Consider the following 27,238-nt stretch of genomic DNA (forward strand, 5'->3'; position numbering starts at 1 on the left):
GATATTAATTTTGCATTGCAAGTTGTGTTAATGGGAAGGAAAACGCTTAGTTCCGCGGTAAAAATAATCACGACTTCTGCAACAATGGTTGCTAAAGTCTGGTAATGAACAATCACATCTGAGTTTCCCATACGAGTCCACATAGTCACCAATGGTTACTACCAATTCCATTTAACCTTACCATGTTTCTTCTCATGGTTATAACCTATTCCATTTAATCTTACCATGTTTCTTCTCAAGGGTATTACTTACTCAATCTAATCTTGTTTCTTTTCATGGCTATGAACTAATCCATTTAATCCTAGCATATCTTACCATGTTTATTCTCATGGTTGTTACCTATTCCATTAAATCTTAACATTTTTCTTCTCAAAGTTACTCTCTACTCATGGTTATAACCTATTCCACTTAATCTTATTTCTTCTTATGGTTACGACCTATTCCATTTCATCTTACCATCCTTGTTTCTTCTCATGATTGTTACCTATTCCATTTAATCTTACCACGTTCCTTCTCCTTTTCATTGATTCTTCTTCGTACTTAAGATAAAATCACGCGATCAAAATCCATCAGCACTGTCCTTCTTCCCCACTTTACTAACTGCCGGCTGTAATGAATTGCCAATGGGGAGCCTTACGGGCGAAGAGCTATGTTCTCTTGAGGGACTTTGCGCCTAATGTACGCACGATGTAATTGCAACTGTCAGAACCTCATCTCGCGTTACACGGCCATATTTGTCGTCGACGACACCAATCGACCACAGGCCACAAACAACTGACAAAATTTGACCACTTGCTAGACAGTCCTTACGAGAGAGAGAAAGGGAGGGAGAGAACCTTTCGATGTAAAATTTGATACAGGAAAAATATGAAATCGAATATTTTAAACAGTTTCATTAGATTTACATGAAAGAATGGTAATACAACAAAATGGCAGTAATGTCAGCCACAATCAAGTGTAAAAATGACTAAACTCTAAAAAGTCCCTTCACATTTTGTAAAGACGAAAATTCAATATGGACAATAAAATATCTACTAAGAACGTAGGTTTATATGTAAACGGAATTCAACCCTTTATCCCTCACCATGACCGAAATTCTATATACGGAATATTTTAGAATTTTACTCGGAAATTTCTGGTTGCGTCTTCGCAACTAAAGAACAATTTGGAAAGTGGATTTCGTGGAAAGTTTTCACTGACCAATGGTGAGACACGAACTAGCGATCGAAAGTACTATTTACTATTCGAAAATGGTTTGCCATCATGGTTCCTCACACTCCTCCTCCCACATATCCCACACAAGCACAACACAACTCACCCCCCGCCCTCCCAGACCTTCTCGAAGTGTTGGTTTTCCCTTGAAATGTCAAATAACATTAAAACGCCATTCTTTGACTTATTCTTTGTTTCAAGACGTTAATGACGGTCTTTTACGTTAGAAATTCACACCACGTCCACGCAATTGGACTATGATTCAAGCCTAGCTATGCACACCAATACAAACGTCCAAGCGATATATAATTACAAGTCCGGGCGATAAATTTTCCGACAAAAGAAAGACCACCGATCCAACGACGCTTTATATCAGTCCATACGTTTGTAACAAAATGGCTCCGCAAACTATGGTCGATTTCGCGAACTCACAAAAAGAAACGGAGAAAATAAGTGTGTGTAAAGGGGGGGAGGGTGGGGGGAGATTTTTACGTGTTCCTCCCCGACCCGTTGGAGAGAGAGAGAGAGAGAGAGAGAGAGAGAGAGAGAGAGAGAGAGAGAGAGAGAAAACCCGCGAACGCTTTCATTTGGTATTCGCTCAACGGCCCCTCAAGAGGGATCTATCAATGTGATCAATGCATCCTTAATAACGCGCAAGAAGCCCCGCCCCTCAATAAACCGGTATTAATGACCGCGAATACGGCAATTACGGCGCGGTAAATGGCCGGCGGGGAATTATCGGCGCGATGTGTTATTTCGAGCCTTTAGCGTCACCGTAAGTCAGCCGTGAGCGGCGGTTGGGACGATTCGACGAGAGGACACTAATGGGCATCCGAGGCAGCAGTTTTCCTCAATACATATTTAACTAAGCAACTTGAATTGCTACTTCACTTCTGCTGCTGCTGCTGCATCGATCGATCAACTTGCGTTTATTACCGCCGTGGTTTCGAGTCCGGCGAGGAGTGTGGGCTTCGGCGTCAGGACATATTTATGGGGCAGATAATTTGACCCAAAATGCTCTTCTGAAGCTTCTTAGGACTGTAAAATGTCACATCCGCTCCCCATAAATAGGACGTTCTTAGTGTTGCTAAGCTTTCTTATTTTTATTCTTGTTCTAATTCAAGATCCCACACATTCAATAAAACCGAATCTAGCCAAGTGCCTGAAAAAAGAATATAAAAATAAAAATAAACAACTAGTCAGAACCCCTAAAACTATATTAGACAACCGCATGTTTTCTTTGCGGTTGATTTTCCAAAGGTATATTTGGACACTTAATTAATGAAAGCAAATATGAGCCTTATCTACCCCAGCGGACCATTTTTATATATATAAAAAAACACTAACAACATAATGCCAGGTTCCGACAGCATCTAATGGAGGTCCAATTGCTTTCCATTACAGGCTGTCGGCTTTCGCTTCTCGCCTGTCGTCCAAACCTCTCTCTCTCTCTCTCTCTCTCTCTCTCTCTCTCTCTCTCTCTCTCTCTCTCTCTCTCTCACTGTTCCTCCCTAAGTCGTCTTACAATTCTGCATCACTGTGAGAGCTGGTCCTCTCTCTCTCTCTCTCTCTCTCTCTCTCACTGTTCCTCCCTATTATAATTCGACAGCATTAAGAGCTGGCCTTTCGGCTGTTTATTTTTCCAAAGTTATCGCCACACGATGATGATGATCGCCAGAGATGATACAGCTCCAATAAGGAGTAAATAGCATGGAGCCCTAAGTAGCAGTATCGTGTGTGTATACACAGAATATCTATAAATATATATATATATATATATATATATATATATATATATATATATGAAAGCTCGTTTCTGATATCCGGTTATTATCACTTGCCCTTCAGTTGCTCCGCCGCCTGCGTTAAGGCCGATCGTACCGGATGAAGGAGGCGGACTATGACCTTTACTGACCGAGGAAATAACGGCTCCTACTACGTACTACTGCCATTTCTTGTGTACTTCCCTGTAGCTGTAATGCAATCAATATAATATATATATATATATATATATATATATATATATATATATAATATATAATATATAATAATATAATAATATAAATATATAATAATATAATATATATATTATATAATAATAATATATATAATAATATATATATATATATATATATATATATATATATATATATATATATATATATACTTGTATATACATAATATATATATATTTTTTCAGCAAAATATCGTGTTGTTCTATTCATGGACAAGTCTACTACTGGTACCAACAAGAGTCGGATGGGAGCGATAATGCTTTATCATTTGATTTATCAATGAAATGGGTGCACACATTAAAGAGTTACAAGCAAACGAACACCATAATTTGCTTAGCAATCTCCCACAGAAAAACCCATCTGTGAAAATGAGAGAAAAACGGCGAAGAGACAGAATAATTTCGAAAATAATGATGAACATCTGTCAACAAACTGACAAAATATAAATCTATATATGTAACAACGCAGGAGTACCACAGTGAAGATGGATGAACGCTGACACGCAAATACCCCTGACAAAATAACCTTATCAACGAGAAAAAAATATTTCTATCAAATTACGATGTATCGCCAGCAATCGTCTAGCTTGTAGTACAATGTAGCCAAGAACGTTTTATAAGTGAGGTTCAATCTGACAGTGATTACTCGCAATACTTATAACAAACTTCTCAATCTTGAAATGACAAAATACGACAACATCTTTATTGGGTAGAAACAAATAAGCGACCAAACACCTGACTTCAAGTGAGGTTGGTTTGATACAAGCACGCACCAAGATGGTGGTAACTTGGCCTCAGCATGAAATACAATCCGACACCCACAACAGTCACCCTGTCCCGTAGAAGTATTTCAATGTTTTTCTCCCACACATACACAAACGCACACACCTGATGCATTGCTAATTACCTGTGCGTTCGATATGACGACTTCAACCTGCGAACAGGGTGGGGAAGATAAAACAAAGGAGAAGGGCATGGGAACAAAGGTGAGTGGGAGGGTGTTAATTAAAGGTGATGCTCAAGACTTGTAAACCATTGCAAGGAAGAACAAAAGCTAAATGAAATATATATATAGTATATATATATATATATATATATATATATATGTGTGTGTGTGTGTGTGTGTGTGTGTGTGTGTATACTTCAAATGCGCATTGCGTAAATTAATGACAAACTGAAAAGTGCACCAATTTCGAAATCTATTTAGAAAGCCAAAACGGATTTGTTGTGCACCTTTGCTGTTGCTCAATGCGATTTAGATCGTAAATAGAAATATAAACAAATAATTTTACTTAAAAATGAAATAAAGGCAGTAATGAATGAATTTCGACATTAGTGTACGACACTTTTCGATACAAACCAGCTAATCAAAAGATAGAAATAAAAGTGCCATTTCATTAAGTATCAATAAAAAAACGACAGTTCTATTCAAACAATAATGTTAAGTATATACAAGTACCTCCTACGAAATGTCAAGAAAGGTATAAACAAATCCAGAATTCCCAAATTGGTTTAGTACGCTACGATAAAATTTCGTAACATATCAAGAAAGTCATAATCTGAAAGAGAGAGAGAGAGAGAGAGAGAGAGAGAGAGAGAGAGATGCCCATACTTCTCAGTACATTTCTCCCTTAAAAAGCGTCATATGGCTACCAGCCCCAGCGAGACTGGACTGCATTGGGTAACACCTCAATAACTAAACGCAAAATAGGCGAGTAGATTCACCTGATGAGTAAGTTGAGTCCGGGTGATGACAGGGAGGGCGCTCCTGGAAACGGGTCTTCTCCACGTGAGTAATTGGTGAATAATCCGTTAATGCCAATAATTACTAAGACCCAGGCTGTGTTGTTTACCCCTCTTATTCGGCAAGCGACGGCAATTTGTAACGACCGACCCTTGTCGAGCGGGATAACATAATAATCCCTTCTTTAGCCGCGTAATACTTTAATTAGTTCGCGACCCCCTATTTTCTGTCCTCTTAAAAGGCTTCAATTAAACCTATAAACTTTCTCGGGCTTCATCAGCAACCTATAATAATTAAGAACATGGAAGATTTTTTTTTCTCTCTCTCTCCCTCCCTCACTCTCTCTCTCCGTCCTGTTCCTAAATCTTAAGTCGTTCAACCACAAGGGCGCATTTTGAGCCAAACATAGTGGCTTGTGTTAAGACGAGTTAGCAGTTTCTAAAAGGTGCTTTCAGCGTACATTTTCATTTGTAACACAAAAGCCAGGTGGTGATGGTCCTTAACTTCCAGGAATCGATGTGGTCTTTTCATTATTGTTTGTACCTTCTTTCTTAATTTATATTTTTTTATTTTCTTTTTTTGTATGGCGCCGTGAATTCAGAAAAATATTTAGTTTTAATTTGGAAAATTAACCAACAAATCTTTTTCATTTGCAATGTAAAAATGTTAGAGATAATTTATAAAAATAGATTAATGAAAAGAGCACATATAAATATAAGAGAATCATGCTATATATATATATATATATATATATATATATATATATATATATATATATATATATATACATACACACACACATTACATACATACATATATATATATATATATATATTATATATATATATATATATAAATTTATATATACATATATATATATATATATACATATATACTATAATATATATATATCTATATATATATATATATATATATATAATATATATATGTGTGTGTATATATATCATATATATATCTATATATATATATATACTAGAGTATATACATAATTCCATGAAGCGAATGTTAAGCGAAGGACATAGAAAATAATATCATTCTTATTATTGTTTTTATTATCATTATTAAGCTTACTTTTCCTATCATAAAAGAAGAACGAAACCAAGAGAGGACGGCTACAGTAAAACCCAAAATAAATTACTTGTCAATATCGATAAACAATTAAACAGTTGTCTCGATAAGTATATAAGCATGAAAATAGAGGCAAAGCAGCAAGGCTATTTAAAGAAAAATTCAAGCCTCAATTTAAATCTCTCACGTTATCTTAAGCAAAATATGTTTACTCAGATGAAGAACGAACCTTCAAGATTAACTAGTTGGATCATGAAAATGAGGTGAAATTACTGACATCAGGTCAACCGACTCCAATAAAATTAGGGGAAAATGATCTGAACTCGAAAAAAAAAATAATTCGATCAATTATGGTCTGATCATTATAAAAAAGTAATATCATAAAAATTACTGAAACACCAATTCTTATTATGATAAAACCATTTATCTCAATCAGTAATGTTATGATAAGCATAAAAAAATAATATTATAAAAAATGAGAAATTTGCAACAACATAATTCAATTTACAACGTGTGAAAGGAGCGCTAAAAAAGCGAGATTAAATTTAAAGATAACTAGTTTCAAAATAAACATAAGAGTTACTCGCTCACTCTCTCTCTCTCTCTCTCTCTCTCTATCCAGAATTAGAGAGAGTGAGAGAATAAGGGAGATAATTTCTCACGGAGTGAAGTAGAAAAGAATACGTGCGTGATGACAATAAAAACAGACCAGTGATCTTCTGCGGAATCAATCAGAATATAACAGTACCTCCAGAGGCCGGAGACGGCAGCTTACTAATATCAACGGGAATGAAATATGATATCAAAGGCGGCGCTGAAGCTTTCTCTCTTTCTCTCTCTCTCTCTCACTCTCTCTCTCTCTCTCTCTCTCTCTCTCTCTCTCTCTCATAGAAAGAATGAGGACTGTGATTTTCACTATTCTTTTTCATCGCCCAAACCAAAACTCAATTAAAATAATAATAATAATAATAATAATAATAATAATTAATAATAATAATAATAATAATAATAATAATAATAATAATAATAATAATAAGTATCTGTTAATTACACTTGGCCAGAACAGCAAATATGAATATGAATATTACTATTGGTGTTATTGTTCGTCGAGATGAAATGTTCCACAGTCCACTTACGTCGATCAAACCTCGAAGGCCATTTTCATGCACATTCCTGTCATTCCTTGAGGTTGCCTTACATACAACGTCACCTGTCATACCTGTCAAACTCTGGAACGAATCTCCATAAGGCTGTTTATCCTAAGCACAATTCCATACACAAAATACGCGCAAGAAGATAAGGAAAGCATCTCCATAAACCTTAAACATCGTCAGGACACCTTTGATGAAGTGGTATGAAACAGATTGTGAACAGGATAGATAAAGCAGAGAAATGAAATGGTCTGCAGATGGAAAAAAGGAAAGACACACTAGTTATTTTGGCGACCACTTGAAAATGCGCTGTAGAGAGCGGAAGACCGTACCCCGTCAGGTAGGAATAGAGATGCTGATTATACATTTCGATTATAGTATAATATCTAAACTTAATTCCTCCGCATTTCTTTGTTCATTGTTATTACTGATGGGTCATAAGCGTTTTAAAACAGATGCTCCTTTACAAGTTACCAACCCCGCCAGGGTGATAATCTTTAACGCAACTCAAGATTTTCTATATCGTCGCCAACTGACTCGAATAACTAGTTTGCCGGCGTCTTCCAAGGCGGGAACTTGGTACTTGCTAGAGGCCGCGCTGTGTCCAAAGACAGACTTGTTTGCCTTGAAATTATTGGCAGTGCTGAAGTACGTTATAATTACGTTATGTAATGCTACAACGTTGACATGTGATACAGTTTTAATACACGTTCCTCTTACAAGATTCCCTACCGGTTTACAAATGTATATAAACGGCCTGCACTATGTAATTTAATGTAACTTTTTATGTGTATATATTATTTTTTCCTTACATATAAAAAATCCTTTCAGTTTAAAAAAAAAAAAAAGTTGCATCGATTTAGAAACGGAAATCTACGGCCGTGTTACATCCCCTTTGAGACCTATTGGAATCGTCCTTAATTAACGATACAAGGAGGTATTTAGCTCATTTTGTTTCACAGAAAACTACATACATACACATATATGTATATATATTATACATGCATACATGTACATATACGTACATAGATACAAAAATATATTATGACACCCTCATGAACATAGAAAGCACTTCCGCGTGAACTGGTATTTTGCCCATATGGAAACGTATGATTTGTACTGATGTGTACACATATCTAAATCCACCGTGTCTCCCTAATGCCTATTGTCATCTGCTTTCCAGATGTTTCAGTCATCCCACACATTTCCGTTCTCTTCGTTTTCATGTTGTGGTTATTTCTTGACTCCACAAGCGACGAATTAGATTAACTTTGGCCTCTTCTGTCATGAGAGGATATGATGATTTTGCAAGAATATTCTCAGTCCACTGCTCTCCTAAATACGTCACATTCACTTGTTTTTGTAACTATTCATGTTACTATTACTACTACTACTACTACTAATAATAATAATAATAATAATGCTCTTATTTACAACAGATCATGCGCTGGAATTAATGATATTGGTAGGTGCGTCGCCAGATTAACATCAACACATCAGTCAATCGGATCACGAAACAGCTGATCATATCCAATTGCATCGTAGCGTTTCCGTCACTCTGTTTCCCTTTAAGTTTGCTTTATCACAGTACCTCCTTCAAATAATAATTAATATCATTTTCAATTTATTTATAAAAATGTTGTACTGAAGCAAGTATATATTTTTTTCTATTAAATATTTGATTTAATGAGGAACCTTCCGATATATTTAATTTCTTCTGAAGCTTTAAAAAATGAGGAAAAATAGTTAATTTTTGTATTCATTGACAGAAAACGAGGGAACTCAGCACACTGTCAATGGACACAGACATGTCCCTCTCTTTTTATCTCTTTCTCATTCTCGGATGAACAAACATGATCTTTCGCTACATACTAGATATATCGTTATAAATATGTTTGTTTCCTTTCCTGTTAACCCAGAAATCACAACAGCATCATAATCTTGAGCAAAATTTAAAATTCTTGCGATTAACCACTACTCTTTGTTAATTTTATAGTAGTCATCCTCTTTATTACCAACAGTCATTTTTCAAAGCGATTCAACAAATCTAACTCAACTGCTTTTTCCGAAACAAGACATTCCGATTCTTCATCTATAAAATCAGCATCGTCAAATGTATGATTATAGTCGGGCCTTTTCTCACCATTCCTCCTCCTCCCTTCTCCCTACCTTCCTCTCTCTCCCCCTACCATCTTCCCTATTGCCATCTTCTTGTGTCCTCAATTGAGACCTCACAAAACCCCTACTTCCCTCTCAGGCTCACCACTCTCTCTCTCTCTTCCTCCTACCGAATCCAGACGCCTTTCCTTCTTCCTATCACATCTCCCTCCTTTCCCCTACCAAATTCCTCCCTCCTCCACCCCCAACAAGCCCCCACGTTCCACGTTCCTCCTATCACATCCCACTTCTTTCCTCTGTTGTTATTGATGATTAAGCTAGCGTTATGCCAGAACGGGCTCTTGCTCATAGAACAGCCCTTAATTCTTCCTTTCCTCTATCCCATTCCCCTTCCTCTTCCTCCTGTTACGTCCCATTCCTTTCCTTGTAACATACCTCACTTCTTTCCACCAGCCTCGTACCCTCCCTTTTGCCGTATCGCAATCGCAGCGTACGCAAAGCCTCCTCCTCCTCCTCCTCCTCCTCCTCCTCCTCCTCCTCCTCCTCCTCTTTCCCCTCCCGCGTCGTCATCAGAGAGCCTCCTGGGCGGCGCCATTAAAAGGGCAATCACCATTTGCCCTTTCTGAGAGGGTCTTTAGTCTGCCCCGTACATCGGTAGGAAGGCGAAGAAAAGGAAATAAAGAAAAGACATCAAGGGAAAGAAAAGGGAAAGGTTGGGGAGGGTCCGCTTCAAGAGGAGGGGGAATCCCAGGGGGAGTGGGGGGTGTTTTCAGCGGGGTGGGAGTGGGGAAGGGGGAATCCTACATTGGGGAGGGGACGAATAAAAAGGAGAAAGAAGTGTGGACAATAATTTGCGTTCCTCCATTCTTTTGGGCAATGTTATGAATAGGAACCGAGAGATCCCGTAATCGTGGTAAACATAAATCTCATTTGATGGACAACAATTATTATTGTCACTCAATCATTTATCTGAATTTGAGAGCAGTTACTGTCTTTCAAATGCAGTTAGTTACCTTAGAGAGAGAGAGAGAGAGAGAGAGAGAGAGAGAGAGAGAGAGAGAGAGAGGCCTAGTTTTGCGAATATTTGTAAAAAAAATAAAACCAGCAAGACATTGACCGTGATATATATATATATATATATATATATATATATATATATAATATATATATATATATATATATATATATATATATATATATATATATATATATATATATATATATATATATTATAGTGATAAATTTTATATATAAAGACATGGAGAGCACATCTCGAATACTGCCTTTAACATTTATTTTCTACAAATTTTACAAAGGGATTTGTATCAGACTCGATTAACTCTCCCCAATGGACACTGAATGATCCCAGCATTACACAGTCGTGTCTGCTTTCATCCCATTACGTAACAGCAAAATGTTTCTCTTCGTGTAAAACCACCATAAAGAAATTATGAATTTGTATATCGAAGGTTTCTGACCAGATTGGTAACACTGCAAGCTTCCCAGCTCACCTGCCTCCTACCCCCTCCCCAGGAAATACCCTACCACCACCACCACCACCACCACATCCCCGACTCTATACATATACTCCTAACTCCGACCCTTTCACGAGCGTAACCTAATACTTTGCTGAGTACGTGTGTGCGTTTGTGTATGTGTATATATGCATGTGTGTGTGCGTTTTAAGTGTTTTCAGGGGAGTACGGATGTAAACAACTTAGCATGCGTGTGTATGGAGCATCGTTATGTATATGCAAATGTTCGATTAGAGAGCAATTTTTTCCAATTCCTTTCTGCGACGCCGGTGCGGACTGCGCCCCGCTCTGCTACAAACAAATCGAACCCAGGAAGAGTAAACACGAGATGCCTCGATACGTAAACACAGCTTTTTCTTTTCATACAGGGACAAATATCGGCCACACTGCAGGAACAGTTCCTGTGGCTGTGTAGTTTGCGTTTCGTTTTGCGTTTAAGCACGCACACAGCATGTCTTTAAATCGAGAATTAAAGTGGGGCTTATGTATAAGCGAGTAAGCAGTATATCGTTATGTCGAGAGTAAAAATGTGAAAGCATAATTCTATTTTCATTTCATTGCGTATTCATCCATTCTGATAACCTGATTATACATTAACGTGTTCACTCCCCAAATATCTGTTTGTTTTTATAAAACACTTATTTAAGTACCAATGGCTTGCTTAAAATTTAAAATCCAGGTATTCTATGAATAAAGTTCAGTAAAATTGCCTTCACTTCCTACGCTCATGGCAGTCGTGAGACTACTAGCTTTAAAACAATTTAAAAGACCTTAATAGGTACAAAGAAGAGGAAAAAATATAAACACGGAGATAATTTTCCCTTTAACCAAATTTCCATAAAAATTTCTAAAAGTCATTGACATTTTTGTTCTTTATTGGCTGAAAAAAGTCTAAGGTAGACGTCTACCGAATTCGTGCTCTTAACAAGAAAGGCAATTTTATTCATCAGTAACATGTAGGAAAATTAAAAGCCGTGTAGAACAGGGAGTGAACTTCGACGAATTTCAACAACACACAACATCCAACCAGTGACGTGGAAAGAAAAGAAATATGCGAACGCGCCGAATATCAAATGTCACTCTGAACCAGCTACTTCTGGTTTTGGGTCGCTGTTTGCAGACAGAAAGAGAGAGAGACTTTCTCACACACACACACACAAATTCTAAGCATTTATCTATTCTTATCTATAAACATTTTCCACTTAATACTTTCATAACATTCACGCAACCAAAGGCACAAAGATTGGGGAACCAGTAATCAGAGATAAAGCATATCCATAATACTAATGTATTTATGCGGTTTTTATTCCTGCACCTGAAACTATCCTCACATCAACTAATCTATTAACGTCGCGAATGAATTCGGAACCTGTTTTCGCCGGATGGCATAAATTCGCCAGATAACAGCCACCTCAGAGCGAATAATTTGCCCTGTCTTTGGATTCAAAATAAAACTCTTATCTCGGAGCGAGCCCAGATAAGGAGCATGAATTCAGACACCGGAAGAGGATAAGGATTTCCTGACACTATCAGTTAATGGAAATGGAAATTTAAAAATGTATTTGATAGATAGAATTCGTTTATCAATTTAATACGGAACATTCACTGGGAATGGAAAAATGAGAAAATGAAAGCTAAATACATCATGCTCTCACAATTGTTTATTTAGGAATACGATCCAAGTGTAGCTCAAAACGTTATACGTGTTTCTACGTATAAAACACACCAAGGGTTCCGGGGTACATTTGAAATAATATACCAGCTCATATAACAAAACATTGCGTGAACAAGTATCAGTATTGAGTACAAGAAAGTTACAGCTACCACTGTTTACAAGACAAGTTCCCTCTATCCAATTCCCCTCCCTCCCCCTCCCTTCCCCAGCCATCTTCCTTGTTTGACCTGGCTTTGACCCTATAACAAAACAGTTGTTTGTTCAAGGGAAAGAGCGTGTAATGAACTTCCGCCCTTGTTGTGTTGGTTTGTTGTACAAAAACGCGGGCGTTATTTGTTCAGGTTTACTCCCAGGTTATATTTACTACATTTTGTGGTCTCTGGCACGAAACGCTAGGTACTGCAAAATAATATTAAGGGGATTTGCTATTGTACAAATGAAACGTAACAACATCAACAACACAACAACAACAACAATATAATAATAATAATAATAATAATAATAATAATAATAATAATAATAATAATAATAATAATAATAATAATAATAATAATATGAAATCTTCAATGACTATGTTGGCCAAATATGAAAAGAGGTTTGATTTTTCATTTCCTGTCTCAAAAGACAGTTTTCTCAGTAGTTAGTAATAATAGTACTAATAATAAATACATAAAAATAACAGAAAGACATCTTTTTGAAAACTGGTAAGATTTCATCTACCGTCACCGAATATGTAACCACCATCACCTCACCATAAAGAGAACAATCATCTTTACTATCGTCATAAAAACATATTACAAACAAACTATTTCTCATCTCAATTTCAATCATACTTAAATTCCTTGACATTGCTCATAATCTCCTATGCTGATAGAAGCTCAAAGAACAAACCCAACATTAGGTTATCCAGTTATTAACGACGCCCCTTTTCTCTTTTCCTCCGCAGAGACGGCAAGACGCCCACGGGCGGCGCCCCCGCAGGCGGTTCGACGCACCTGGACAGTGGCTCCGAATCTCTAGACGAAGTGAAACCTTCCCTCTCGTCCCTCGACTCGCCGCTTCCCAACGTCAACAGTCACTTAGTGCAGGTAAGATACAGTCAGGTAAACTCCTCATTTTTTCCCTTTACAGTCATTCCTTCCTTTCACCTGGTACAGTATGCAGGTAACAGCAATAATTTCAACCTGCCTTTTTGTATGTGTGGTATAATTTTTACTTGTGTCTGTCACTGTACAGGTGATGGACAATTCTCATGTATGGATGTTACTTTGTAGAAGAGGGGTACAATTCTTATCTGTGACTGTCACTCGTAGGTCTCATTCTCGCTTGTCGCTTGGTTTAGGTAAAATAAATTTTTTTTACAAGTTGTTTATTTTACTACTGTTACTGCGTTTCCCAGTGATAATATGCATGTTAATTGCCGCCTGTCTGTCCCTCACATTGCAAACTAAAATACAGACATTACTTATGCTTGTGACATGGCATATTGTACAATTCTTACCTTGCTTAATTGTGCAGGTAAATTACAGGCCTTGGTTTATTCTACTCCCCTCAACAGTAAAAGTTGCACTATGATATCATTTCACCTGTTCTAATGCACAAGCAGAAGAGAAAATCTGCAGTGATTGATAATCAAATAAAATGTAGAAAAGATGAACATTAGAAAACCGGAGAATGAATTTGAAAATTTCCTCTGCACAGTTTTTGCAATGTTTTCTTCACATTTCATTCGGTTAAATTAATTCCAGAAATTATGAGACAAACGAACGGAAGGTAAAACCTCATGATTAAAGTATCCGAGTAAAAGATTTGAGAAATAAAAAGCACAGCTCCTTAGAAAACAAGTATATTATGAACAGAAGAATCAAATAATTTATTCATGTCGGTGCTTATTAGTCCAGAAAATAAGATTCTAAAATATAGAGAACTTGCTGTATAAAAACAATTTTTACTGTACAATACGTTAGTCAATGGCAACATATTATAGAAATGTAAAGAAATGAAAGGCTAAAATTGTTACCGCTAAAAACACGAATGATAGAAGAAAATAACTCGAATAATTTAAAAACATCTAAAAGTTTGAAAACATCTAAAAGAACACTACCGATAAAAAGTTAAGAACCAAATTTTAACATTTATTCAGTAAAGAAGTTATTTAGATTACAGAACAAGAACAGATTTCCTTATAATTGATAGCGAAACGAAGATTTTTTTTAAACTAATGAACAAGGGAAAACTTTTGAAATAATTAGAATTGAATGAAACAATCTCAAAAAAGGGACAATCAACTACTTCCATTAACAAAGTATCCACAAAAGCTCTCTGTAAAAGAAGTGAATTAGAATGGCATAAACTTGGCAAAGAATAATCAACACTAGTATGTAAAAGTGACAGTTCTCAGCATTCAAGGGAAGTGAGTGGCAAAAAATGATGGTTTGTTGATTAGGTACATCAAAGAGAAATTTTTATGAGGAATGCCATTTTATTAATGAAATGAAATCAAATAAGTCTTTTTCATCAGTTAAACTGTATCATGTATTTAGATTAATACATGAAGGTACATTATTTTTCTTTTTTTCTGTATAGCTGTCTAAATACTATTTATTAATTACACGCACACACACATGAGATATATATAAGATATATACTATATATATATATATATATATCAAATATATCTATATATATATATATATATATATCTATATAATATCTATATATAATATATATATATATATATATATATATTTTATATCTATATAATATCTATATATCTACATATATATATATATATATATATATATATATATATCTCTATAATACTAACGATTATAAGAATATATATTATTAGATTAAGATAATATATATATTTTTATTAGTTATATCTATATAGATTCTATTAATATATATATATTTATATATTTTCTATTAATATATCACATTACGGGAATACCACAGGTATTATCTATATTAACTTAATTATATAATATATATAATATATTATAGATATATATAAAATCTATTCTAATATTAATACATATATATAGATATATATTAATATATATATATATATATATATATCTATATATATATATATCTATATATATAGATATAGATATATTATATTAGATATATTATATGATATATATATAATCTATATAATACTATATATCACTACATATATATATCTATATTATATTAATCTTTAATATATATAATCCTATATCTATATATAATATTATATATATTAATTATATATATCATTATATGATATAATATATATATATATATAATCATATATATATATATATATATATATAGATTATATACATAAATAAAAATATATATATATATATATATATATATATTTATAGAATATATATAAGATATATATATATATAAATTAATATATATATATTATATATATATATATAATATATATGTAAATATAGTGTGTCTATCTCTTTAAACACACACATAATTTAATATAAATAAACAGAATTTAGACAACTATGCAGGAAATTGATGTCCTCACACGCGCGCATAGCATTTCCAAATACAGGACGCAGTTTAATTGACGAAACATTGCAATAATTTATGGAGGAAACGGCCCGAGATTTCCCTAACGACTCTTTCCTCCTCTCCCTACAGGACTCCGTCGGCCACACAGACCTCTACAGCGAGTTGAGTAAAGTGGGTGCCGGAGCGAACGGAATGTCGTCGGTGGCTCCGGTTCCAGCCTCAGTCAGCTCGGCCTCGGCCATTGCAGCCGCCTACCAGACGCAGCTGAGTCTAGCGGCAGCGGCGGCCGTCGCGGCAAGACACACAGCGACAACTGTCCCCAACGACCACCACACGGGCGCCGCAGCGCACATGGCACCCCACACACACCACGATATCCTTCACGATTACCACACTTTGTGACACAGCGGCTTATAGAGGTACCACCCCTACCCTGGGGGTGACTCTAGCTACAACGCCGCCGCCGCCGCCGCCACTACCACACGCGCAGGGGGTTTCGAGGAGTCTGTCTTTGGAGGAGGAACAACAAGAAATGGTGGAGGATTGGTAGGAGGAGATGGAGGAGGAGGAGGAGGAGGAGAAGGAGTATCAAGTGACCACAGATACACTTACTGAAATCTCGTTTTATATATTCGTACATTAGTCTTGAAAAGCCAGGGATCTCCTGAGACTCCAGGAGTCTGTTCTACATCCGCAAACCCCACCTCCTTCCAGAGCCCTTATTCCAGATGCTTGACAAACCTGAGAAGAAGAAGAAGAAAAAAAAACCCATCCTCCACTACCCCTTGTCTCACGGGGATTTCGAAACCCAGTGATATGAAGTGGACGACGGCCCCGTGAAGATGACCATGAAGATGCTAGACGTCTTTCCAGAAGCACGTCTGGAAGCGCACCTGGAAGCGCCCTTATGATCAGGTTCTATTGCAGGGCGCCCATGTGAAACATGATGTTGACGATGACGTCGTCTCAAAGCACAGAGGCTGTGGCGCATCCAGCCCCCTCAAAGGGTACCAGAAGCCCTTCGGCGGATAACTTTTGGGGAGAGAAATGAATGTCCCGCCGAAGCTGGAGCATTGTTTTTTTATTCTAATTTTTAATTGTGGTGGTTGTTGTACTAGCCCTGAGTGGCTAGCGTCTACAAACCGCTATCTTGTGATAAAAAAAAGATTTTAAGAGTTTCTCAATGTTAGGCCAATCGATTTCTGTTTTGTAATTTGTTTCTTGATGGTGTAGGTTATTTATTTATACAAAGGTTTGTGAAAAGAAAATAAATATTGTATATTAGGAAACACCCCGACAAGAGACTTTCTAACATATTCGGTGTGTGACAAAGTTACTGGGACGTTATTCATAAGTCTTTTAAAAACAATAAACACAAATAGTACAGCCCCCATACTATCATCTATGCCCGTCACAATGAAAGCTCTTTACGCTCCAAGTAGAAAGCTCTCTCTCTCTCTCTCTCTCTCTCTCTCTCTCTCTCTCTCTCTCTCTCTGTCCGTGAGAATTTCTTACTTCCATGACTTCTTCCCAACGATTTCCCATCACAGCTCAGACACATCAAAGTCTTCAGTTACGTTTACTGGGGCCGCTACCGAAACTGTCGACCGGGAAATGATAATTACATAAGTAACTACGAGACATTTACAGACAGCTGGGCAAAAGGTACTTTGTCCCTTCCGAAATGTGAATACAGTACTATTGATATTTTTGTATAGCGTCTGAGTTTGTAGTCTTTCCCTTTCATTAAAGAAGATGATTCTGGAAGATGCATCAAATTTTGACAGCACAAGATGAACCTTGTCTCATAAACTTCGTCCTTAGCCCCAGTGATATGTAATACTTCATCAGGTCCCCCTTTCTTCCACCTCCTATTAGCCCCCAGCCCCGTTCTACAGTCTCCCACAAACAAGACAAAGTAATACACAGAAACGTCAAAGGAGCAGATAAAAGTAAAAAGTTTTGATCTACACATAACATTTTTCCTTTTCATTCGTGAAATTGGGTCTTCACGCCTGTCAATTTCTGACTATTATTTGGAGCAGCCTTCTTTGAGGATGCCTCGATTTCTCCATATTTCTTTCTCCTCGGGCTACTTGTACTTTCCAGAGCAAATGGGGAGGTAGCTTTCTAGCGGTGTCCAGACCTAGTCGTGTTGTCTTAGTCCTTCAACCAGGAATTTTACAGAATTTTAAACCAGTTTTTCTGTTCGGAAATGACGCAGACTGAATGTAGTTCATATTCATGCAGGTAAATTTACATAAGAAATTCCTGGGCTGTAGATAACTTCTCATTTTTCTTCTTCTCCTTAATATGCCGTTTTTTTCTTTGTGCACTCCACAGCCCTAATTTCTGTATAGGGTTGATGTCAGTATAAACTTGTACAGTTACATAGCAACGCAGTAAAGGGACTTTAGCGCCTTAGCTGGGCTAAGCTTAGCAGCGCAAAGGACTTGCGTTGTGGTTACCATGGAAACCCCAGGACTTTGCATTTGCGAGTGCCAAGCTAGCCTGCGATTGGCCCCGCGGAGTTCTTTGTAAAAGATGATTAAGGAACCTAATCCCAGGCTAGCTTACAAGTCCCTGGATTATTCTCTTTCTCTGTCCTTCTCTACGACGGAGCACAAGAGAGTGGAAATCTTCTTTGCCTTCTTCGGGAGGTATTTGTATAGGCCTTCATGGGATGATCTTTTTTTTATATAGAAGGGTGCACTTTGTAAGGTAGAAACTGCCTATGATAGGGATATTAGTCTATTTCAAGTATTGCTATAGAAATAATAAGCTGTAAAAATACCAAGAAGTGGCTCTGCCACAGCAGAAACGGAGGTTAGGAACAGAATTCAGTTCTGTAGTTTTGAGGAAAAAACATACGACTAAGAACAGAAACGCGTTTAGGAGCGACCTGCAACTATATATAACGATTCAACTCTCCCTAAGACCTTCCATACTCGCTGGTGTGAAGAAGGGCACGTTGCATTATATGGAAAGGACTGATCAGAGGAAACGCAAATCGCCAAAAGCCGTATCGATTGAATGCGAGAGAGTCAACCACAGCAAAATGGTTGTTTACACTTAGAAGATCCCAACACATTCTCAAGGGTAACAAAACTAAACGCTTTTCTGGGATCCTTAAGGGTTAGACGTGATAAGTTTCCTTTGTTTCTTTTACTTGATCGAACTTGTATTATATTTTTTCTAGCGCAGCCACCTCTTTCTCGTGCGCCTGCAACGGCATCAACAGAAATCTGCCAGGGGACCTTCCTAGTTGAAAAGTTGTTTGGAACTTGGCAGTTTCCTCTTGATAGCTCTGAACAAGGCGCCTTCGAATTTACCGAAAGTCTCGTAAAAGAAACTGAGGGGACTTTTGATCTTCAACCTCTCGACTATAGTTATTATTCCTTTCTGGAGAAGACTAGATAAAGATTTCAGACTAATAAAATAATCAACCATTTTTCTTGTTTGTGATATGTGTCACAGAAACTTCTTTGGGGAAATAACAGTTATATATTTTCCGTTCTGGCAAATTTCGTCAAGACGTTCCTTTTTCACTCTGTCCGTTTTATGGATTGCGGTAGACTTTGTGCAAAAAATGGAAACAAAACTTTTGTACAGTTATTCTTCTGTTTTGTCTCTGTGAAACAATGGAAGCCAAACTGATTCCTGTCTAAGGGGAAAATCCATTACACGAACGCATAAATATTCCGGTGAGTAACTCGACTGAGTTACATCTCTGGCGTAGATGTCTGAAGAATACAGTTTTCGAATGCCTAATGTGTGAGTGTAATTGTGCTGTTATTATTTCCAATATTTTTTGTATATACGAAGTCTCAGATTACTGCACAAATATTGCATAACAAAGACCTGATAGTTTACTGGAAAGCCATGATAACATTATATTTTTCTCGAGGGTGGGTATGCAAAACAGCTTCCAGATAGAATCGCATTATATTACTGTCAGGAAAATTAACGTTACTTCCGGCAAAATCGTTTGCTGCATATACGAAATATGGCAAACCATACTAAATTCATAATACTGGATGACATTTATAAGCTTCTGAAATTCAGCTGTTCTAAAGACGAAATATTCCGATTATTTTTTTTTTTCATTTTCCCTCTTTTTTTTGTGCTCTGATCTGTACAAATTGTAACAATTTGAAAAAAGAAGAGATAAATGAAACCGATAAAATAACAGCCTTTCCTACGTAGGTCTCCGACTAAAACATGAAGAGCACTAGATGTTTTCCGACTTCCTTCTTTAGTTGTACAAATCGTGTATGAAATGAGACCTTTAGTACAATGCTTTTTTTTGTTTGTTTGTTAATACATGAGAGAAAAATCTACTTAGAAGTTTTTTAAGAGTGGACTTTCTTCCTGAAGTCACTGATGTATACAAATGCAAAGCTGCGCCGATTATGTACTTAACTAATGAACTAATGGGATTCAGCAGGTAATTATACATTGGAAAGAATAATAATAAGAATCTACACACACAAACACACACATTGCATATAATATATATTATGTATAATGTGCGTGTGTGATTGTGTGTGAGGAACTGTATACTAATGTAAGACTACGCGAGTTCAAGTTCTGAATGAATCAGAGAAAGCCCAGAAATAGAAAGTTTCACGTTACTTTCATTTCCATTAAATTTATTTTGAAAATAATTGCGTTATCTTAACTTGTATTATCTGATAAAAGTACACCTAAACATGTAAATATTAAGAAAAAAAAAATCCCGTACATTTAGCGCCGACAAGTTACCCAACCAAACAGAACCCTTTAGTTCGTCGTAAACAGAAAACATTTTATTCCGTTGTTTGCAGCCGGGTCGTTTGTTTACGCCAGTGACGTCACGAAAAACCCCACCCACTTCACTTGTTTGTATAGGGAGAGGGCTTCGTAAGCTCTCTAATTCCCCATTGGCACATTTTATTACTTTTCTTCTTCGCCGCCTTCTTCCGTTTCTTTCTTCCCTTTTGATTATTTATGAAGTGAAATGTATATTTCCCCCTTTTTTTTAATCTGTTACTTAATGAAGGTGGAGTTTGGCCTCAGACGCCACTGACGGAGAAAATTGGACGTATGGTCTTTCTAGTTGGATGATCTAGAAAAAATGGTTTTGTACTCTCTCTCTCTCTCCTCTCTCTCTCTCTCTCTCTCGTCGTCCTCTCTCTCTCTCTCTCTCTCTCTCTCTCTCTCTCTCTCTCTCTCTCCTGATAGAACTATTGTAATTTGATCGACTAATTGTATATATATATATTTACTGATAACTGAGGAGGAATGTAAATAGTACTTTGTGATGTCTCTCTGCTTCAGCTTTCATGCAAAACAAAAAAAAATCTCTTGCTCATAAATGTTAATAAAGATCATAATTAATACAAAACGTCTTTTTTCTTAACCTTAAATTAAGGGTAAATCCAATAATGAGTTACATACTTTTTTAATGGAAGGGTGCTGATAAAAATGTACAATGGTAATTAAATGTGTCATCTTCAACATTAATTAGACAGCATTTGTCGGGAATTTAACCATCACAAGATGGATCACCGAAAATGTTACGAAAATAGGCTGATTTTTATATTACCTCTAGGATGACAAAGAAAGGAAAATATGGAAGTGAAATAAACACAAAATCATTTAACTGACAGCAAACTTCCGTATGTCAAACCAGTTAATAAGTTAACTAGATACAAATTTTAAAGAATCCTTATTGATTTTTGGCAAAGCAAAAGATGAGAATCTTGTTTTCTATTACACCAGGGAATTTTGGTTTCCAGCTACATTGGCTCTGGTTATAAAAAAAGAAAAAAACCTAAGAGATCAATGGGCTTGCGGTGTATGTATTATGTACTGTATGATTACGGAAGTGAAAATAAAAGTGCAAAATGAAAGTCTTATAATTTTCTGTCAGAAGTACAGGGGACAGAACTCAACTCCAGGAGCACAATGAAGTCCCTTACATGTGAAAATTCTAACCCAAATTTCGAACAGTCGAAAGAACTGGCAAGGAAAAATAGAGATGCCGAAGTTAAACTAAGCTATTCAACCAAGTTTTAGAAAATCATAATTAACATAATAAACAAAACGCAAGGAAACAGTGAACACTGGGATGGAGAATGGCAACGGCAATTTTCTCTGCAATTTACACACGAAAAAAAATTGACTCATTACACCTCTGCCCACAACTGCAACTCATTATACACACAGACACCCATATGTGTGTGTGCATTATATTATATATATACATACATATATATATATATATATTATATATATATATATATATACACATACACACACACACAACACACACACACACACACACATATATATATATATAATTATATATATATATAATATTATATTATATTATATTTTTCCTATATAATTTAGAAAGGGCCAACCTATTCATTACCTACCTACTTATGAAATAATATTCCTGCTTACTTAGCAAGAAGAGTAAATCGGACATTTAAATATAAGGGAATGAATAAATAAAAACTCAATAAACACACAACACAAAACACCATCATGATACATTCATGGCCAAATGAAAGTCTGCATGAAGCGGCAACAATTAAATGAAAATGCAAGAAAACTAAAGTATTTAGAGAAACGAATATATATAAAATATTGTGCTATTTTCCACTGCACTCAGCCATTCTTCTACGCGAATGTAATATACAAAAACGGTGTATCGGGTGGACAACTGAAGACTGTTTTTACCTAACCTGAACAATGATTTCCGGTATACTAAACAGAGACTTTGTCTTTCTTTTACTCAGCAGTTTATCCTTCCGTTGTTTATGATATGTCAGTGGCCGAAATAATGGCCCATACAATTGTCAAAACGAGTGGATACATACAAAAATAAATAATAAAGACTACTGATTCCTCGCCAGGAATAAATACAAAAACAAATAATAAAGACCTCCGACCCCTGGACAGGAATAAATATATAAACAAATGATAAAGACCACTGACCCTTGGGCAGGAATATATACATATACAAAAAATAAAGACCTCTGACCTGGAAAGGAACAAATACATTAATAAATAAATAAGGACTACTGACAGGATTAAATAATTTGTAAAAAATTATTACAATAGCAACAAAATTAATGAATCTAATAAAAGCGACAACACCACCAGCAATAACAACGGAACCAATATAATAATAATAATAATAATAATAATAATAATAATAATAATAATAATAATAATAATAATAAATAAGAATAATAATAATAATAATAATGAATACTTCCAGGTTGATTTCAGAGAGGCGAAGGATACTGCAGTTCAGATTATAGACAAAGAGTAGTAACGTACAATTTCGATGTGTTTTTCAGAAAATTGTAGCCTTAAGTAACGTTTAAATGACAGGTCCAATCACCAGAGTATGACATTTGGTAACGGCCTGAAGCAGAGAGAGAGAGAGAGAGAGAGAGAGAGAGAGAGAGAGAATAAGTACCATAAAAAGAGTAGAATACCCGCTGACCTTGAAATCACACAAAATTAAAAAAAACAAATAAATGATAAAATTTATATTGTAGAAAGAGACACGGAGAAAATCAGGATGAAAATCGAAAATGGTGGACTAATATAATACCATTTGTAAATAAATGTTGGTTAAAATGATAGTAATTTTTTTAAAAACAAATATACATCATTTAGTTGTAAAGCGTAAATTGAGTAATGCCAAGGAAAATTAAGAATACAAATAATGGAAATAAAAAATGATAAAGAATTATAAGGAAGACGGAGATAACATCACTGAGATAATCACAAGAGAAAGGTCAAGACTTTGTCCGACGCCAAGCAGGAAAAGAGAGAGAGAGAGAGAGAGCGAGAGAGAGAGAGAGAGAGAAAGAGACTGAACTTCAAAAGCAATTGCAACGAAGACAAAGCTTTGCCACTTAGTCTCAGTTAATCCCCGGTTGTAAAAACACTTTTGAGCACAGAGTGCGGATGAATGAATGTAAAAAGAAAAAAGGAAAAAAAAAAGTCGCTTCTCACATCGCAATAGTTATTCAAAATCGCGCTCAATCTGACGCAGCGTCGCGACCAAACATCGCCACATCGCATGACCAATTTATGACGCGCGTTGGCCGAGTAAGTTATCTCACAATGGATGTCACAGGAACCTGGCCTGACTGAGGATGCGCGCCGATCGTATCGGGACGTTTCTGTCAGTAGAATGTGTCGCAGCACAATTTGCCTAATGCCTTCCCAAGCCGACGGTTTAGCTCCACTTAAGCGAAAGCTAATTGTTGGTGTGCTACGCAAAAATGAGAATCAGTCTTTGCAAGAGAACGGTGCTCTGCTATTTCTGTCTGTACTTGCTGACTTTGTCGGTCTAGATTCAACTCTCTGATCAGAGTGACTATTATTGATCACATCTTTTTAAATCACTTGATAAAATAGGAGGGAATGATTTGACATTACTCAGAGACAACACTGACTTTATCTTCCTCATTTAAAGATAAATAAATAAATAAATAAATAAATAAATAAATAAATAAATAAATAAATAAATAAATAAATAAACAAATAAATAAGTCAATAAATAAATAAGTCAATAAATAAATAAATAAATAGATGAGGAGCATTATAACACTTATCTCTTATCTTAGTTTTACGAGGTCAAGGAATGCCAGAAAAAAAATGTACACTACTTAAAGCAAACAAAATTAAAGCAAAGAAGTAACTGAGTATTAAACGCACATTTGGTCATTCATGCAAATTGATACAGAAAAATCTGATTTTATCGTGTAAAAGTGATTAAAGAACTAAGTTTGGAAATTCATGGAAAGAACATAAAAGCGTCAGAGTTATTCTAATACCAGTGTTCTGTAAAAGTTTCCTACATTCATTTTCGTTGACAAATCAATTGAACAAATTTTGATTTGTAAATGAAATCTTAAATGACTAATACCACAAAACAATGCATCATTTGTAGAGGATATCTTCTGGAGAAATTTTATCTTTGTACCTTTGCAGAAACAACCAAACTCCTTTCAGTTAGTTAAAAGTTTTAATATAAAAGCAATAAAGCAATGTAAAATAGACTTGACATTTAAAGCGCTGCCCTAAATGGAACTTATCGCCGTCCTATGACAAGCCATTGATGTTCAAGTTCATTGCAAATGCCATCCAATTTCTAAAGCGAAAGAACAGATGGACACGGTAATTTATGAGAGCACTCAAAACTGAATTTAAAATTACTTTTTTTTTCTACGAACATCTCTATTTGAAAAAATTGAGCATCAGAAAGAGTGAAAACCTGTTAAGCGGTAATGAAACCAAAATCGGAAAGGCCTTTAACATCTTCAAAATAAAAAAATAAAAATATCTTAGGAGTTTGATCAGCTACATGCAGGTAAGTCAAAAGAAGACCACAAGAAAACACTAACCTTTTCTAGGGAATAAATTTTCTTATTTTCTATTTCAACATGTGCTGTAGTAACTTGAGCTCTCTCTCTCTCTCTCTCTCTCTCTCTCTCTCTCTCTCTCTCTCTCTCACACATACATACAAACGCACACACGCACTCATACACAGACACATAATATATATATATATATATATAATATATATATATATATATATATATATATATATACTATACACACAGTATGTATGTGTGTGGAGAGAGAGAGAGAGAGAGAGAGAGAGAGAGAGAGAGAGAGAGAGAGAGAGAGAGAGAGAATTATACATGGGCAAGAGGAAGTATATTTCAATGTACAAGCGCACACGTAACGAGTCCAGTTGCCACAATCCTTGTCATTTATGCTTGTGTACACGCATTTCATGGCGCAGTGGATGATGCTATCATATTTCCTGATAAGGGCAAAGGAGCTACTTTATGACATCGGAAAACCCCATACAAAGCATCGTTATTATAGACGTCAGACCACTCTATATTTAGCGTTATGCAAAGTTTTCCAAAAGCCTTTGATACGCCCACATATTCTTCGGTCAACAAAAATCCATACATAACCCAACAAAGATTTCCGTCGGCTTTATAATAATGCACTTCGAGGCGATACAGATCACGGAGTCAAATAGAAAAGAGAGAGAGAGAGAGAGAGAGAGAGAGAGAGAGAGAGAGAGAGAGAGAGAGAGTTAACATATCTCCTGTTTTTGCAACACGACAAAATGGACCTTTCCGAAACGCAGTGGATATCCATTTGTCAAATAACACAAAAATCATGCACGTCACGATACACACGAAACTGCAGCAACGAATACTTTCTCAATTGGAATGTATACATCATGACGCAAATATCTGTGCAAATTTTTGATCGAGCCCCAAATACGGATTTGTTAATGTCAACCGTTAATGATTGATTTTACATTCAGCATCTGCTCCTGGCCAGAGAAAAAAGCGGAGGAGCGGACATTGTATATGACAAGGATATTATCTGGTTTAAATGTGAATCATAATCTATTTTTGTTGTACTGTTTTTAAAAGCAATTCCTTGCGAATTCCACGGAACAGAGTCCAGCCACTGGATCAACAAATACCAACGCAAAATATTTTAATAAAGTCTTTTTTTTTATTTTAATTGACAGTTGCCTCAAGTTATTATTAGCAAAATAATAATTAGACTAATAACTTCTATATAACAGAAGATAGTACCACTGTTATGCAAATCTTAGATAAGTTATGTAATTTGAAGGATGTGGCTCTGTTCCAAAAAAAATTTCATTCAAAATCAAAATCAAATTAAGAACAACTAATATAATATGTTCAAGAGCGACAATAATCATAATGAGTATTGAAAAAGAACTACATTATTCATGGAATTTAAAGAAAATAGATGAGTGGAAAATATATGAGAAACAGGATGAAGTCCAAAACAAGAAAATACAAAGAGAAAAACCTGTCTTCCAGATTGTTATGATGAATTTTAAAAGAGGGATATAAGCCGCAACTGTAGAGAGAAAATGCAGTCAAGACAAAGCCAGAGAGAGAGAGAGAGAGAGAGAGAGAGAGAGAGAGAGAGAGAGAGAAGAGAGAGAGAGAGAATTATGGCATAAATAAACTAGACCAAAGACTCGCAAATGCTACAAGGTTTAAAGTGTTCTGTGTTATCAACACGAGGAAAAAATGTAACAAAAACAAAAAAAAGCTATCAGAAGAGCAGAGGAAATATAGTTGGACAATCATC

General features: G+C 35.8%; 1 protein-coding gene and 1 long non-coding RNA gene across 2 annotated transcripts in view; one reads left to right on the forward strand and one right to left on the reverse strand.

Annotated features, from left to right (window-relative positions):
* Positions 1-17,574, forward strand: part of LOC135218724 (homeobox protein six1b-like) — a 154,701-nt gene extending 137,127 nt beyond the window's left edge. The window contains exons 2-3 of the mRNA XM_064255205.1: positions 13,485-13,626; positions 16,190-17,574. Coding sequence (XP_064111275.1) covers positions 13,485-13,626; positions 16,190-16,462 — 415 coding nt within the window. The 3' untranslated portion in view covers positions 16,463-17,574. The remainder of the gene's footprint in view (positions 1-13,484; positions 13,627-16,189) is intronic.
* LOC135218813 (uncharacterized) overlaps positions 1-27,238 on the reverse strand; it is a 452,114-nt gene that overhangs the window by 8,974 nt on the left and 415,902 nt on the right. The gene's annotated exons all lie outside the window — the stretch shown is intronic.

Source organism: Macrobrachium nipponense, chromosome 11 (genome assembly GCF_015104395.2).
Source record: "Macrobrachium nipponense isolate FS-2020 chromosome 11, ASM1510439v2, whole genome shotgun sequence".
In the NCBI taxonomy this organism is placed as follows: Eukaryota; Metazoa; Arthropoda; class Malacostraca; order Decapoda; family Palaemonidae; genus Macrobrachium; species Macrobrachium nipponense.